At 43.0% G+C, this 16,477-nt stretch overlaps 1 protein-coding gene across 2 annotated transcripts in view; it reads right to left on the reverse strand.

Moving 5' to 3' along the window:
• LOC110515882 (thrombospondin type-1 domain-containing protein 7A) overlaps window positions 1-16,477 on the reverse strand; it is a 104,887-nt gene that overhangs the window by 23,452 nt on the left and 64,958 nt on the right. The window contains exons 9-18 of one of the 2 annotated variants that reach the window (XM_036973360.2): window positions 15,361-15,476; window positions 12,601-12,736; window positions 12,242-12,345; window positions 10,645-10,839; window positions 9,962-10,228; window positions 3,856-4,034; window positions 3,241-3,246; window positions 2,824-2,957; window positions 2,438-2,591; window positions 901-1,042 (exon numbers count right to left, since the gene is read on the reverse strand). In XM_036973360.2, coding sequence (XP_036829255.2) covers window positions 901-1,042; window positions 2,438-2,591; window positions 2,824-2,957; window positions 3,241-3,246; window positions 3,856-4,034; window positions 9,962-10,228; window positions 10,645-10,839; window positions 12,242-12,345; window positions 12,601-12,736; window positions 15,361-15,476 — 1,433 coding nt within the window. Of the gene's footprint in view, window positions 1-900; window positions 1,043-2,437; window positions 2,592-2,823; window positions 2,958-3,030; window positions 4,035-9,961; window positions 10,229-10,644; window positions 10,840-12,241; window positions 12,346-12,600; window positions 12,737-15,360; window positions 15,477-16,477 lie in introns of those variants that run through there. The other variant, XM_090229174.1, reaches the window with a different exon arrangement.

Consider the following 16,477-nt stretch of genomic DNA (forward strand, 5'->3'; position numbering starts at 1 on the left):
AGCGGGAGATTGTGGAGAGAGAGAGTGAGAGAGAGAGAGAGAGAGAGAACGATTCAGACAAGCAAAGGCAAAGGCAAGATGGATCCTGGCAACATGAAATAGAGCATTTCCAGTAATGATCTCTACTGGTATTGTATTTACATAGTTACTGTGTGGCCCTGAAAGGCCTGGGTGACGCTGGGAGCAGAGCGCTACAGATTAGCAGTGAAGTGAGCAACAGACAGAGAGAGGAGAGAGGGAGAGAGAGCTACAATATTGAAGATAACACTACACATCTCTGGAATCACAGAGGAGCCACCAAAAAAGGCTGCCGTTTAATTGGACCAAGTCGTTTTGGAGTAGCACTAGATAAGAGTATGCTGCACCAAGAGTGTGCAAAATGAATACATAACCTTATAGTGTGTATATAGATTTTTTTAACTGCATTAGTTGGGTAAAGTTATTTCAGTATGAGTAAAATTAGAACACTTCAAAGGCCCAGTGAGGTCAATAACATGATTTCCCAGGGTTTTGTATATATTTCCACACTATGAACTTGGAATAATACTATAAAAATTGTGAAAATTATGATAATGCCCCTTTAGTGTAAGAGCTGAAATTTCTGCTTGTTTTGGTAGGATGCAGTCACCAGGCAGAAAATAAGTTAATAGATCAAGAAATTGCTCACGCTAAGAAGCTATTTTTGTTTCTTTTTGACCATTTTGATTGAAAACAGTCACAGTAAGGTACTTAATTGTTACCCAGAAATGAGTTGATATTGAGGTAAAAACAGCAGCATTGGGCCTTTAAGTAACAGTGTAAGTAGATAGCCACTGATGAGGGAAAGTAGCTACTTATAGACAAACTAGATGGAAGATGTCAAAGTGAGATGTTCTGCGATTCATTTTTTATTTTTTTTACCTGTGATGTTGTAGAAATAGTGAAAGCAGTTCAGGTTCAGACTACATGGCTCCTTCTCTGTGGTGTCGGGACATTGTCTCCCTGCTCCAGGTGACCGGATGGCGTAAGCTGTCCGTTTCCTGCTGTTGTTGTAACTGCATGGCTGAAAAGTAGGCACAATTTCACATCAACATGGAGGGGTTGAGCAAAAAGGGGGAGGGTTGTGTATTTTTGTTATAGCGTAAATGATTTACAAATCCATATTGCAGCAAGTCATAAGAAGTCTACGTAGACAGATCACTGAACTGGAACTAAGCCCCTTTTCAATGGAGAGGCCTTGTCGCCATGATGTCCACATTTATTGAACATGAAAGTCGATTCAACTGTGTGAATTTGAAGGCTTCTGGATTATTTCCTAGTTTTTTCTCCACACTTAATTGTCTTAAATAAAAGTGGATTAACATTCCATGTTTTGATGTCATGCCATTCCCAATTCCCAGGGCTGCCAACTTTTCCATATCCTCTCTACTGGCATTCCTGGAATATGGAATTCCTAGGAATTTTGCGGAAAAACGTTGAGGATGCTTCTCGAATAGATATTCGAAAAACACTGCCTCTGGAATAACATCGCTGGAATGTTTTATTCGTCATGAATTAAACATGGTACCGGCAAGACTCCATGTTGAGATTGGAATTGTGGGAAGTCAGCATGTCAAGCACTTCAAGAGAACGGGGTGTGATTAACAATGGCTGGTGCCTTTTCAGGAAAACAGCAGGTGACGTCGAAACAGTTCAATCGCTCTTTTTTTTTGCAACCAATGAAATGTGTCAGAGGGGGAGGAATGGACCCCTTACTGCGGTTAACTACTGGACTTTGATTATATTCAGTAATATTTCATACATGTGTCTATTTTACAGCTGTGAGACAACCATGGTCGGGCTGCCTTTACCGTGTTACAAAGGCTTCCTAGCAGTGTCAGGCTGGAGAGTGAGAGTGGTTCATGATCCGATCAGAGCAGGTGCAGCTGTTTCACCAGGGGATTTCTACATCCAGAAATACATTCACCTCCACTGAAGTCTCGATCAGGAAGTAGTTACATCGGTTTCTTTCTCTGTGTATTTTAATGGGTGAGAATTTGATCATGTGATTCACAGGCATTTGTTACCGTTCTGCAGCACACATTTCAATTTCTATTCTTTTTCTGCCTCCGTGGAGGAAGAAATATCATACTGTGAAGGATTCACAATCCATTTATCCTAAGACAAACAAACTCTTTATGTTAGGTTCCAGTCTCTTTCGAAAAGTCAGAAATGGGTATCAGTTTCAATCACAGGACTTCATATCACAGAATCAGTGGGTGAATTTTAAAAAAAACTATCCTACAGATCCAGGGTCAGTTCCTACCACATACATGTACCAGTGGTTCTTAACAGGCTGCAGCAACTCCAGAGAGGCCAAAACTTTTGTACAGATCCAGGAAACCTCTTACCACACTCATCACATTCACATCATACATACATGAATAGAGATGATTGGTCTCCGACCAGTTATTCTTACCAGGCTGCAGCGGTTCCAACTGCTCCAGTCAGAGAGGACACAGTCCTCGGGGCAGGGCAGCCGGCTTCCCCGTGTCCCCAAGGGCATGTCCTCCGGGTCACACAGGTAGTCCTCCACAGACTCAGATGGACCGTCAATAGTGTTCAGCATACACCTACGGGATTGGCACAGAGATGTGTTCATATGACCTTACATAGTCAAAAAAAAATCCATTAAAATCAGCTGTCAATCAAATGCAATATATACAACATATTTACCTGCATATGTTGAGGACCATGGATTTATACTGTGTGTGACACAACGGTCTTCGTATGAGGGAGTAGAACATAACTTGGGATGGTTTTATTTAGTCTACAGTAGTGCGATGTAGTGAAAGGGTAGAGTACCTGACTTTGCGGGTCTGGACGCCCTCTCCACAGTTCTCCTTCAGGTCCAAGTTGCTGACCTTCCACACACTCCAGGGTTCAGCCACCCACACATACTGACTGCAGTCACTAATACAGGGCACAACCTCGTACACCTGGGGGAAGGCACCAGGCAAGAGGTCTGACACTTAATATGTATATGGTTATTACCTCCGTTTATCATTGAGTTTGGGTGACAAGAATAGCGTCAATGATATTACTGTGTTGAGGTGATTAAGACATTACCAGAGGTGTTTTGTTGGTGCTTATGTCTATCCCTTTTAATCTTACCCCGCTACGTCTGTGAGTGTTCTGTACAGTACTATGCACAACAAGAGATATTTAGTATGTGGGAACATTGTTGACAATGTGAATTCACAATACTGAAAAGGGTCTTACCTGGGCCTATTGTGTTCATCCGTATCCAGTGTGCATTGTGGAATGAAAGTGACAAAGATTTGGTATAATTGACAAATGCAAATATTGAATTGCTTCGATCAAACATTTGATTCATGTGACGTTGTAAATAAAGGCTGCCTCTGTGAAGACCCCTTTAGAGAGTTCAAACACTGAGAAACAGATCAACATACCATGAATTTAATCCACTTCTCTGAATCTGTTGCGATTCATATTGAAGGTAAAAAAAAAATGTAATTTCTCAAATCAGGGGCATTTCTGTTGGATGCATCCATTTGTAGTATCCATTCCCCTGGCCCTCTATTCTACCCAGCAAAAGCAATTTGGCAATCATGAGAGAAAGTAACGGAAGGTAATTCAAACAGAATATTTTAATGAATATTTCATTTGTTTCTCTCTCCTATGTGTTTGTAATAATGTGTTTCTAACATAAAAACGGTGTTATTTATCACAAACAGTGCCTGAAAAATAGAATTTATATTAGGAAAAACTGGCATCCATATTAGGAAGTCCCTCAGCTATCAGACAAAATTATTACAAGTAAACATGAACTAATTTCTACATTAGACAGTCTTGTGAGTGTTTCTCATGCTGTACCTGGTTGATGTGATCCAGTTTGGGGCAGGGTCGCCCTCCGTTGTAGGGTTTCTCCCGGAGCCACTTGGAACGCACTTTGACCCCGCTACCACATGACTTGCTGCAGCGGGACCAGTTGGACCACTCGCTGAGCTTACAGTCTGACGGACAGGGGATGATGCATGCCTCCTCAATGTAGCCTGTATGGAGGAGAGAGAGAGTGGTGTGAGAAGTGCCAGGAAAAGACAGGGGCCCATAGAGGCCCCCAGGAGCCCTATGATGCATAGCCCTTCCTTTCCATGGTATAGCATCTATTCTAGTCTGATTGCGATAAGGTTATGACATGTTGTAAAACGTAATTGCATGTTCATGACATTTTCACGAAGGAGTTAAAGCATAATGTTACCCATTATATTTTTGTTTTCTGTAATAAACAATAACATCATAATAAACTCTTGTGAAAATATTGCATGTGCAACTTGGAGAAAATCCAAGGTGTAACGATATCACATAACCAGAAAACCAATACTAGCACCAACAACATGAGCAAATAATGACTCAACTGTTGATTTACAGAGACGGCTGATGTTGCGCTATAACAATAGAGCTACACTCCAGGGTCTCATATGGAGCTGTTAAAATAAATAAAAAATACTCTTGAAAAGTGATTTGGGTCAACTGTAAGCTTTTTCATGTAATCTATGTTTCCTCAAGTGGCTGACAGGGTCATGACATGGCAACTGGGGCTGGCTGGCTTAAGCATCTCACTCTGCTTATTACTCCTGTTCATCTGGATCCCTACATCCCCAAGCCCTGATATCCTGTGTCTGTCTCGACAAACACACAGAGGTCCCAGGCTAATTCACTGGAAGAGGTTATCCATGTGAACCACTAGCTAGCTACATTTCAGTGGAGAACAACACGTTTCTTCTCGATGCTTTCACGAGACGGTTGCTAATGAACTGGAATGTACGGTGTATTGTATACGTTTGAGGGCTGGGTCTGAACTAAAGCTTCAGGGTTGAAGGCCTGAGGCTGTGTTATTGTGTAGCAGCGTTTCCCTGTGGTCCCATCCAGATTGAATTGGAAAACAGCTAAATCAATGAAGTGAACACGCAAGGAGACAAAATGAGGTGTTTGTGCATAAAATGCACTTTTTGACAACATTCTGTCTTCCTGAAGACTCTCTAGGTGCTGGGTGTGTGATTGATTGGAAGCCCTGGCTGTTAACTGCTACCACTGTCAGCAGTATTTGACCCTGGAATCCTGTTCAAACATAGGAGCTCCCTGAGTGATGGGACATACCACATGGCAGGAAGACGGGGTGGCAGGGAAAGAAGACTCTCCGATCCCAACAGGGGTGACCCTAGTGGCACAGTGACACGCCTTACTGTCATGTGACATCACATACACCAGTGGAGACTGGTGGGAGGAGCTATAGGAGGACAGACTCAGTGTAATGACTGGAATGGATGAATGGAACGGTATCAAACACATCAAACATATGGAAACCACATGTTTGACTCAGTTCCATTTATTCCATTTCACAATGTAAATGGGACAATATTTTTATATTTTAGTTGTCTCATTAAATGCTTTCAATATTTCTATATGAATTTGTATAATTTATAGTTGGTTAGAGATTTTTTAAGTTATATAAATTTGGAGCTACTGACATTTTAAAATATTGTCCCATATCCCTTAAGGATAATGAATGCCAAACCAAATTGACCATGGGCATGATGATTGTTCGCGTGCAGCTGCGCGTTCCTGAACTAATGATTACTTGGGTGCTGCCAGCTGTGGGCAGGATTGAAATAAACCCAACACAAAGAAAACTTATAAACTAACCTTCATTCCGTGACGTACCATTGTTTTCCTAATTATCTCTCAAATCTCAGTTTGGACGTGACTGACTTTATGAACAAAATGAGCCTATTTACACTTTGTAACAGTAGAACAAATGTTTCTGACTAATATCGATGCCACATAGGCCATTTTCTACCAGAGAAGTTGTTAATTGCCTTCAATTGCTCTTTAAGCCAGCCCAACGATCTGAAATCATCCCTTATGCCATGTAGTTCATGGACCCTCACATATGTGTTCATCCCCTATAGATCTACATTAACCCCCTGCTACAGTTCTGTTCCTACAGTGCCAATTCCAATCAGAGGAATTAGAACCAGAGTTAAACATACAGAAAATGTCTATATATGTCTGATTAGTACTGCAGCTACAGTGTAAAGACAGTTTCAAACCAAAACACATTTTGATGTATAGTTATCCGCTGTGTGTCTGCAGGGGTGTGGTGGAATGAGAGGATACGGAGTGGGAGAAACACTGCATAATGTATCACATTTCTTGAGAGATCCATAGAAAGGATGTGTTGCTATTTAATCTGTTGCACAGCACAGCTTAGATTTAGCACAACCCATTGCGTTCACCTGATTTGTTTTGCTGCGTCATTTCAGCAGTTTGGAAGTGGCCCAATCATCTCTTAATACCATGGCAGCCCCTCCTACTCTCACTACATTAGCTAACCCTAATCCTCAACAGCACTCTCCTGCCCATGCAGAGTAGTTCACTAGCCCTTACTAATATATCGGCTCCCAATCGCCTCCAACTAAACCAGATCCCCACCACAACCTCACATACTGCTAGAGGTTACTGGTCCTTAACAACATGTCCGCCTTACTACATGCCTTCACCTACAGCGCAGATTCCCACAGTGACCTCATTCCTCATTCCTTCTCCGCTATGCAATCTGGTTTCAGAGCTGGTCATGGGTGCACCTCAGCCACGCTCAAGGTCCTAAACGATATCTTAACCGCCATTGATAAGAAACAATACTGTGCAGCCGTATTCATTGACCTTGCCAAGGCTTTCGACTCTGTCAATCACCACAGTAGTTGTTCACCAACTACTTCTCTGATAGAGTTCAGTGTGTCAAATCGGAGGGCCTGTTGTCCGGGCCTCTGGCAGTCTCTATGGGGGTGCCACAGGGTTAAATTCTTGGACCAACTCTCTTCATCATCAATGATGTCGCTCTTGCTGCTGGTGAGTCTCTGATCCACCTCTACGCAGACGACACCATTCTGTATACTTCTGGCCCTTCTTTGGACACAGTGTTAACAACCCTCCAGACGAGCTTCAATGCCATACAACTCTCCTTCCGTGGCCTCAGAGCAATTGCTCTTAAATACAAGTAAAACTAAATGCATGCTCTTCAACCAATCGCTGCCTGCACCTGCCTGCCCGTCCAACATCACTACTCTGGATGGTTCTGACTTAGAATATGTGGACAACTACAAATACCTAGGTGTCAGGTTAGACTGCAAACTCTCCTTCCAGACTCATATCAAACATCTCCAATCCAAAGTTAAGTCTAGAATTGGCTTCCTATTTCGCAACAAAGCATCCTTCCCTCATGCTGCCAAACATACCCTTCTAAACTGACCATCCTACCGATCCTCGACTTCGGCGATGTCATTTACAAAATAGCCTCCAATACCCTACTCAATAAATTGGATGCAGTCTATCACAGTGACATCTGTTTTGTCATCAAAGCCCCATATACTACCCATCACTGCGACCTGTACGCTCTCGTTGGCTGGCCCTCGCTTCATACTCGTCGCCAAACCCACTGGCTCCAGGTCATCTATAAGACCCTGCTAGGTAAAGTCCCCTCTTATCTCAGCTCGCTGGTCACTGTAGCACGCGCTCCAGCAGGTATATCTCTCTGGTCACCCCCAAAACCAATTCTTCCTTTGGCCACCTCTCCTTCCAGTTCTCTGCTGCCAATAACTGGAACGAACTACAAAAATATCTGAAAAACTTATCTCCCTCACTAGCTTTAAGCACCAGCTGTCAGAGCAGCTCACAGATTACTGCACCTGTACATAGCCCATCTATAATTTAGCCCAAACAACTACCTCTTTATTTATTTTTCTCCTTTGCACCCCATCTCTACTTTGCACTTTCCTCCACTGCAAATCTATCATTCCAGTGTTTTACTTGCTATATTGTATTTACTTCGCCACCATGGCCTTTTTTTGCCTTTACCTCCCTTATCTCACCTCATTTGCTCACATTGTATATAGACTTATTTTTCTAGTGTATTATTGACTATGTTTGTTTTACTCCATGTGAAACTCTGTGTTGTTGTATGTGCTTTATCTTGGCCAGGTAGCAATTGTAAATGAGAACTTGTTCTCAACTAGCCTACCTGGTTAAATAAAGGTGAAATAAAAAATAAAAAACACATTTAAAAAAATTCCCTCTTAACCACCCAATTCCTGTCGAGCCAAGGCCAAGCCTCTCAGAGCCATCCCATAGTTTATAATCATAGAAAAGGGAATGGCTGAGTTACAAAGTACAGAATCCATACTAGGAACATTGTCAAGGTGAGGCGTGAAGGTCCAAGGAGGAGGAATGGCAAGGTTCCTAATATGGATTCTGTACACATGGTCACTGGTCAGTACCCCAACCAACACCTTTTAACCCACCATGGAGACTTGAACAGTTCACATGTGAAACGTTAACCCCATAAAATGGGGAAAACTCCATAGACTCCAACAAATCAGCGATAGATGAACTTATGTCAAATCATCACCGCTTGAGTCCAAGACTTGAGTCCAAGACTACAAAAAGGTGAACAGTAAAAGGAAGGTCTATGTATGTCGTCGCTGTGAGCAACACAGACTTTCAGCGTTAATCCCCGCCTCTATTGATATCTGGGGGGGAATAACTACATTCGATGATCTCTATCACAGCCTGGGGAAATATGTCACCATACACACAGTGGTAGAGAGGACAATGTTTCCTCTTCTATTAATATTAACCCTGACGATGGGAGGAAGAGAGAGAGCAAGAAGAGAGAAAGAGAGAGGGCGAGAGAGAGTGAGAGATACGCAGAGAGAGAAAGAGAGAGGGCGAGAGAGAGTGAGAGATATGCAGAGAGAGAAAGAGAGAGGGAGAGAAGAGAGGGAGAGAGAGAGAGTCAGAGAGAGAAACATGAGAGGGAGAGAGAGAGTCAGAAAGAGAAACATGAGAGGGAGAGAGAGAGTCAGAGAGAGAAACATGAGAGGGAGAGAGAGAGTCAGAGAGAGAAACATGAGAGGGAGAGAGAGAGTCAGAGAGAGAAACATGAGAGGGAGAGAGAGATAGGGAAGTGATATTGCATGTATTACGATGCATACCGTAACGAGACGATCATCTCAGTAACAAAAACACATTCTTCTAGAACACTATCAATAATTCCTTCCATAATCATATACAATATACCTTGTCCCACAAACACACACATATTTTCTTTCCTAATACGTCCCAGTGTCGGGCTCCAGTCATACCCACTCCCAGGCTTACTAATGTGCAACTGAATCTCTGAGTCATAGCTTGGGCTCTGTTCAGAAATGCATGACACTGATGTGTTCATTTCTACATCAGTACATGTCTTCAAAATTCAACTATTCTAAAAGCAATTTGTCTGCATGTGTCAAATTAGAGAGGGCATCGAGTGTTCCTTTGCGCTTCATGTTTTAAGAACAAGAAGATAAGAGCGATTCAGATAAGAAAAGTTCAGACAAGAATATTCGAGAAAATAAATCATGTCAAATTCAGTTTAAAAGAAAATCCAGTTTTAAAAATAAACAGTTGTTTTAAAAATAGTAATATTGATGAGAGCCAGAGAACTTAGAAAGTGGTAAAACATCTTACATTGTAATACAGATATTGCAATGTTTTGTACACGCATTGCTTATTGTTTCACTGAAATCATCATTGGAGAGAAACCTAACAACCCAGTCGACCCACATCCCTGCCCTTGGCATCAAACCAAGCACTGTAGCTGTGATTTGGGGCAGATTTGGTGCTGGCAGGTCAGCAGTCATCATCAGAGATCAGGGGTCATAGTTAACGGAGCAATGCATGATGCCATTAGGAGCATACTCTCTCTGTGTCTGTATTAGTGTGTGTGTGTATTAGTGTGTGTGTGTGTATTAGTGTGTGTGTGTATATTAGTGTGTGAAGGGCTGAGGGGGGGATTACGGCTAGTCAACTTCCCCCTGGGGGGTACATACACACACACACACACACACACACACACACACACCCAACAACTCCACCCCACCATGGCTGTTGCATCGTGAGGTCTCCACCAGTCTGTTGTCCTGGTCGTAACACACCATGGCCTGGTAGCGGTAGCCCTGGCCACACTCCTTGATGTTCCCCTGGACCTTTGTGCCCGGGAGACTCTCCACACGGTCTCCCCCGGCCAGGATGCAGTCGGACCAGTTACCCAAGGGCTGGGCGTTGTACTTGTCACACGGGCAGTACTGCGTCTCGCTCAGAGGGTACATCTGGGTGTTCTTACACTTGTCCTTCTTCTTGCTTCTCCCTGGGGTGGAGAGAGGATAGGGGTTAGTAGGTAGGACGTTTGTGTTTGTGTGTGTCTGCCTGCAGGTCTGTCATGTGCAATTTAAAAGCTAAACTCCATCCTGTCACTAGGCATTAATATGCATCATTATGTTCTCATTGAGTAACATGTAAATATTCCACATCCAGATTAATTGGACCAGACCTCATTAAAATTCTTAGGCTGCTCCCCAAAACAAGAGACTTTATCTAATAGTTGCTAATAGCATCTATGCTGCACTCTAGCAGGCTACATGCTACCTCCCCTTCTCGCAAGGTCCTAGAGCAAACTGAATCAGTCATGTGTTGCTTATAAGCTATAGAACTTCCTTAATGGACTGCCCCTGTGCAAAGGTGCCATACTACCAAAAGTCCACACGTTTTGTTACTGTTCCTCACCTACAAGTAACCTCTTCCTGGTTCGAACCCCCACACAGTCAGCTGTGCAGGACGAGAACTTGGACCAGTTGGTGAGCTGGCAATCATCCTGGCATGGGAGCTGGCACCGCTGAGAGATGGGGGGCATGGTGTTGGCAAACTTCAGACACTCTCCAATGTCTGCCTGCGCTCCGTCCAGCTGTCGACAGGACACGGCTGTGGGGGGAAATCAAAGGCACAATGTCCCTTGGTGGCCATTTTGTCTGGGTCACAGAGATTTAGCAGGAATGGAGACATTGATTGGTTTGGTGGGTTGCAGAAAAGGTGTACAATGTAATACAGGGTGGTTGTCAATTGAACACAGCCTCAGGCAGACTGTTTTTTTTAATACAGTCAGTAACAATGTAGAAAGAAGGGTCAGGATAAAATATAAATGACGATCAATACAGGCTCAATGTTAATATGACAAATATGTTGAGTTTTGATTAAAAGGACATTACTGAAGATATTGCAATATGTGCTTTTCGTTATGCCGTAGACACTCAAGATCCAATTATTTTTCTACCCCAAATTAACTTACAAGCAGAGTTCTGCTCAAACTCCCTTGGGCCTCTGTTGACTCTATACGTTTGGATTGCTGTAGCCTGTTGATATGTGTGGGGTTGTTTGTGGTGGCATGTGTGTTGACAGTGAGTGTGACTGGCGGTCAGGAGTGTTCCAGGTCCCTCCAGGTACACAACAGTGAGAAGCCGTGAGAAGCCGTGAGACGCCCCAGGGGTAAAGAGACACTGTGTCTCAGCATGTCTCAGAGAATGACAAGCAGTGACCTGGATTCTTTAGAGCCCAGGGATGTTAATGTCTACTATCACAGGCTATGAGAGTCAGCCCAACGCTACAGAAGGATTGTGGATGTCAGATCGTTTGTATGAAGAAAAGGAAATTGTTACGTGTCTCTTTCCATTTATGCATATTAGCACTTCACAAGTGGCAATTTACAACATTGCCACTGATTATAGTTCTATTTAAAGCTATACAACAATGGAATTATTATGTGACCTGAAAAAACACATGTACACTACTTTGTTGTACAGCTCCTTTTATCTACAGTAGGTGAGCCATTCCTGAATGCAAGTAAAACGTACGCTTCAATATGCTATCATATGGTGTTTCCTTACAATTGAAACATATTTACAGGTTGTAGTTAGCCAGGGGAGGAATGTAGCAGCTCTCCCAAATGGAGCTGTGATTGAAGCTGCATGAAAAGAGCCTGAGGTACCTGGTACTTAGAAACGTCTCAAACAAACAAGGTGGATGCCTAGTCATGAAGACATTGACATCCTAAATTCACTGAGGGATGACAAGAGGTGTCCTCAGTGCTGCGGGGAGTGTCAACCCCAGTTCACGTCTTCGCCTAAAGGAGAAGAATTTGACAAGTGGTTTAAGAAGCACAATTTGCCTCTCCTAACCTTGCCAAATCCATCTGTTTTCTCCTGGCTGAGATTCAGAGGCCACAAAGAATGTCAATTTCGTTGTGGATGTTTAAATTGGATAGAAGAGTAAGTAATCGAAGGGGATTTGTGAAGGAACAAAGAGAGATGGTTAAAGGATGTCATTTCACCTCTTGTTTGAAGACCTGGTCCACATGTCTCCTGAGCCCCTGGGCTGTCCTCCCTGATGTACCATGGTACCAATTGACACCTTCTCCATTTGTGTGACTTCCACCTGCAATAGAGGAAGTATTGTGACGATGCTGATTGTGATAATGATGTTGAACGTGATGATGATCATCAAGTCAATGTCATCATAATCATTCAAATCATCATATTCAACATTAACATTATCAGCAGACAGTAGAGGTCATTCGTGTATAATAACGATACACTTTATGAGTAAGAGTTGCTAACGACAGTAGCAATAGTATCATCATTGGTGTAATCATCTCCATGTACAGTGTCTTCAGAAAGTACTGTGCTGTACCTGTAACCAGGGCAGACTTTAGGAGCCTCACAGTCCTTTTCCTCCTCCAGCACCTCAGGACAGTCTTGGCCCCCGTTGGCTGGCAGCTGGAGGATGACGCGTTTTCTCGACTGCTTCTTCTTCTGAATGTTACCAGCTGACAAAGCAAACAGTACATTGAGTATTACTTTAATTCTATCTTATAATTCGAGTTTCAAACACCGGAAATTTGTCACAGTACCTAAACCTGTCTGGCTCAGTGTTGGATTGTCTGTCACAGTGTTGGACTGTCTGTCACAGTGTTGGACTGTCTGTCACAGTGTGCAGCTCTCTCACTCATGGAGAGTGGAATAGAGCTAGAGCTAGGTCACAAGGTTAAGCGACCCTCTCCCTCATTGCAGCGCTAGATAGAACTTTGTGGAATAACGCAGATCTATGAAGAAAAACTATGTTCTGTCACAGCGAACAAGCTTTATTCGGGAAGCCCCTTTGATTGGGAGATATGGCATATACATTTTATGTGATACATTTGGGTTGTGGGTTCACAATTCTTACCTTTTATAAGATCTCTGCCAAGCAGGGAGGGAAAAAATCTACCCAGGACTTACTGCACATGCAACAACACATGCACAAGGGAACTCCTCAAACACTACACTGTCTCAGGCAGACTTCTAAATACATTAGGACATCCTTTTACTATATTGTCAGAAGCATCATCAGACCTTGGTAGTAGCCTATTTCATATCCCTCTTTCAATGCATTTCTCTGGAAACCAAGCAGAAAACTTTGACGTTTGAGAAACATGGATGAACGTCTAATTTTGACGTGAGACTGTGAGAGCTGGTTGCTTTCATGAGCTCGAGAAATGTAGCAAACCTTCCCCCACCTTTTAGATCAGAAGATATCCGCCTACCATTCTGTCATGTCAACCATCCATCCATCCAAATCAAATAATTCCATGGGTTCGCCTTTGTCTTTATAAACGTTCACACACTTGGCCCATTCTATGACATGGGATAATCCAAAGAGCAACACAGCAGCTGTTGATTGCCAGTGACAATCCTTCATCAAGTAGCCTTTGCTATATATAATCGACACACTATTTTCAAGGAGTGTGGTATTTGATGCAAACATTCCATTTCATTAAATTACATCACATTTCTCTTGTTCGCTCAAGGAAAGCAATTTGGGCTTGGCTTGCAAACAAAATATGTCATTTCGCTGTCATCACAGAACGTAGATTATTTTTGTAGATCTGCTTCATTCCACAAAGTTCTATCTAGCACTACAGTGAGGGGGAGGGTTGCAGAACCTTGTGACCTAGCTCTAGCTCTACTTCACTCTCCACTCTGAAATGTGCCGCTGTTCCCTTTTAAATGATGTCGAGACATTCCATGTCAAACTGATGTATTCAGGGTAGAGTGGGCGAATGTTGACTGCTTTATAGTTGCAGTAAAATCATCAACAAGATGGATGCTTTCTCCACAATCAGCGGTATTCCCAATAGACACACCCGTTGAATAAACACAATTAAGAACCATAACGTTCTGCCAGAGCTCTGACTATAAACCACTGGTCCTCATTCCTGGTCCTGGGGACCGAAAAGGGTGCACATTTTTGTTTGTGCCCTATCACTACACACCTGATTCAAATCATAATCAGGCTTTGATGATTTGAATCAGGTGTGTAGTGCTAGGGCAAAAACAAAAATGTGGGTCCCCAGGACCAGGATTGAGGACCACTGATCTATACTGATTAAGATGTTGTTTTAGGGTCCAGGACTGGCCCAGGAGTGATTAATCATTTTATATGAGTGTATTACAGGCTCTGTGTATCCTTGACCTTCAGTTTCAACCAGTGTGGGTAGGAGGCAGGTCATCCTATACAGCAAGAGAACATCAGCACTACTCTCAAAATATACGACTGAGACTGTGTGTGGCGAGGGCCAAAGATTCATGCAGTCATGCCAAATATAGAAGTCATCAAAATCTGAACGATGATGATTTCATCCCATAAATCAATGTAATGTATTCAACAATGTTCTCCAGCTGTGGCCATGGCTGTCTGACAAAGGTGGCGTGGTCTGAAGGTGTTTTTATCACAGCATGAAAACAACAATAGCAACAACAACATGGCGTCTTGTCACTTGTAGCCACAGGCTAGTATGTTTACTGGTTTGCACTAAATTAGGTCATCTTAGGGTCATCCTACATGTCAATCTGTCAAATGAAATATCCGTAAAGAAACGAGAGTAATACAACTTAAGGAAACTGTAATGAGTCGTTTACATTGCATGCATCACCCAATTGGTGCCAGTTTCCTTATTCGTCCCAGTTTTCCATTGGTTTATAATATCAATGATTTCTATGCTTCATGATAAAAGCTGACATGGATAATATTCCTCTGAGCGGTTGGATAAGCAAGTAATTCCATTTAGGAGAGCATTTTTGCTCCATAGTACCTAGCTCCCAAGAGACTTACAATGAACAAGTACAGATGTATGATATTAATTTGAGCCAGTATGCTACAGCAGGAAAATAATCCTGCAGCAACAGGAAATGTGAATTATTATTATGTGGATTATAAATAATATAATTTTTTTTGTAGGGGTTGATATATTTAAGGGAAAAAGTCAGAAATTTCTAAGTGGACATTTCAAACTATAGAAGCCTTTTTAAGACTCAAATACACTGCATAGCAGGTAAGTTGTCCTGCAACAGGGTGATCAAATTAAGATCCTACATCTGTCTTTGAACAGTAGCTTGAATTCTTCTTTCATACCTGCATCACAGGTGGGAGAGCACTGGGACCAGTCGCTGAAGGGGGTGACGATGCAGTCCTTCTTACAGGGCATTCGACAGGGCCTCACTGTACCTGGACGAGGACTCTCAGGACATCTACATGATAAGCATACACACACACTACTGGTAACACATGCAAACACATAGCTGGTAACACACAGACACAGGCTTCTCACTTTGGCTGCAGGAATTCAAATGACTCATCGGATTGGCCAAGAGCCACGGAGCTATCGAGGAACAATGATAGATTTTTGGCTTAGAAGATACTCCTCTCAGGAAGTACTGTAACCTGCTTGGCTTTGTACTCTGTCATTTTTCTATGTAAAACCAATTGGCTTTTACCGAGAGAAATCCAGTGTTTTCTGAAGCACAAACTAGGACAACAAGAAGCAACTGTCTGATAAGAAGTCCTTTATCTATTATGTCCATGTCAATCTATGGTGCCACTGACAGATAAGAAAAGAGGGGGCCTCCCAAGTGGTGCAGTGGTCTAAGGAATTGCATCGCAGTGCTAGCTGTGCTGCTAGAGATCCTGGTTTGATTCCAGGCTCTGTTGCAGTCGGACGTGACCGGGAGACCCATGGAGCGCGCACAATTGGCCCAGTGTCGTCCGAGTTAGGCGAGGGTTTGCCCGGCATGGATATTCTTGTCCCATCGTGCTCTAGCGACTCCTGTGGCAGGCCCGAGCGCAATCCACGCTGACAAGGATGCCAGGTGTACGTGAGGTGGTGAGGTGAGGTGTTTCCTCTGACACATTGGTGTGGCTGGCTTCCGGGATAAGCGAGCGTTGGGTTAAGAAGCAATGTGACATGGCTGGGTTGTGTTTCGGAGGACGCATGGCTCTCGACCTTCGCCTCTTCCGAGTCTGTACAGGAGTTGCAGCGATGGGACAAGACTGTAACTACCAATTAGATACCATGAAATTGGTGAGAAAAAGGGGTAAAAGTAAAAAAGGCAATTTAAACATGACCTACAGTATACGGCTTTAGCAGCTCAGCAGCGCCTTTGTTAATATTCATTCCTCTTAAATGGAGAATCTGCATTTAATTCCTCCAGGCTATATTCAGTTCACTATAGATAAGACCCTCGATGGGAAT

The sequence above is a fragment of the Oncorhynchus mykiss genome, chromosome 3 (assembly GCF_057628025.1).
Source record: "Oncorhynchus mykiss isolate SJ-2025 chromosome 3, ASM5762802v1, whole genome shotgun sequence".
Lineage (NCBI taxonomy): Eukaryota > Metazoa > Chordata > Actinopteri > Salmoniformes > Salmonidae > Oncorhynchus > Oncorhynchus mykiss.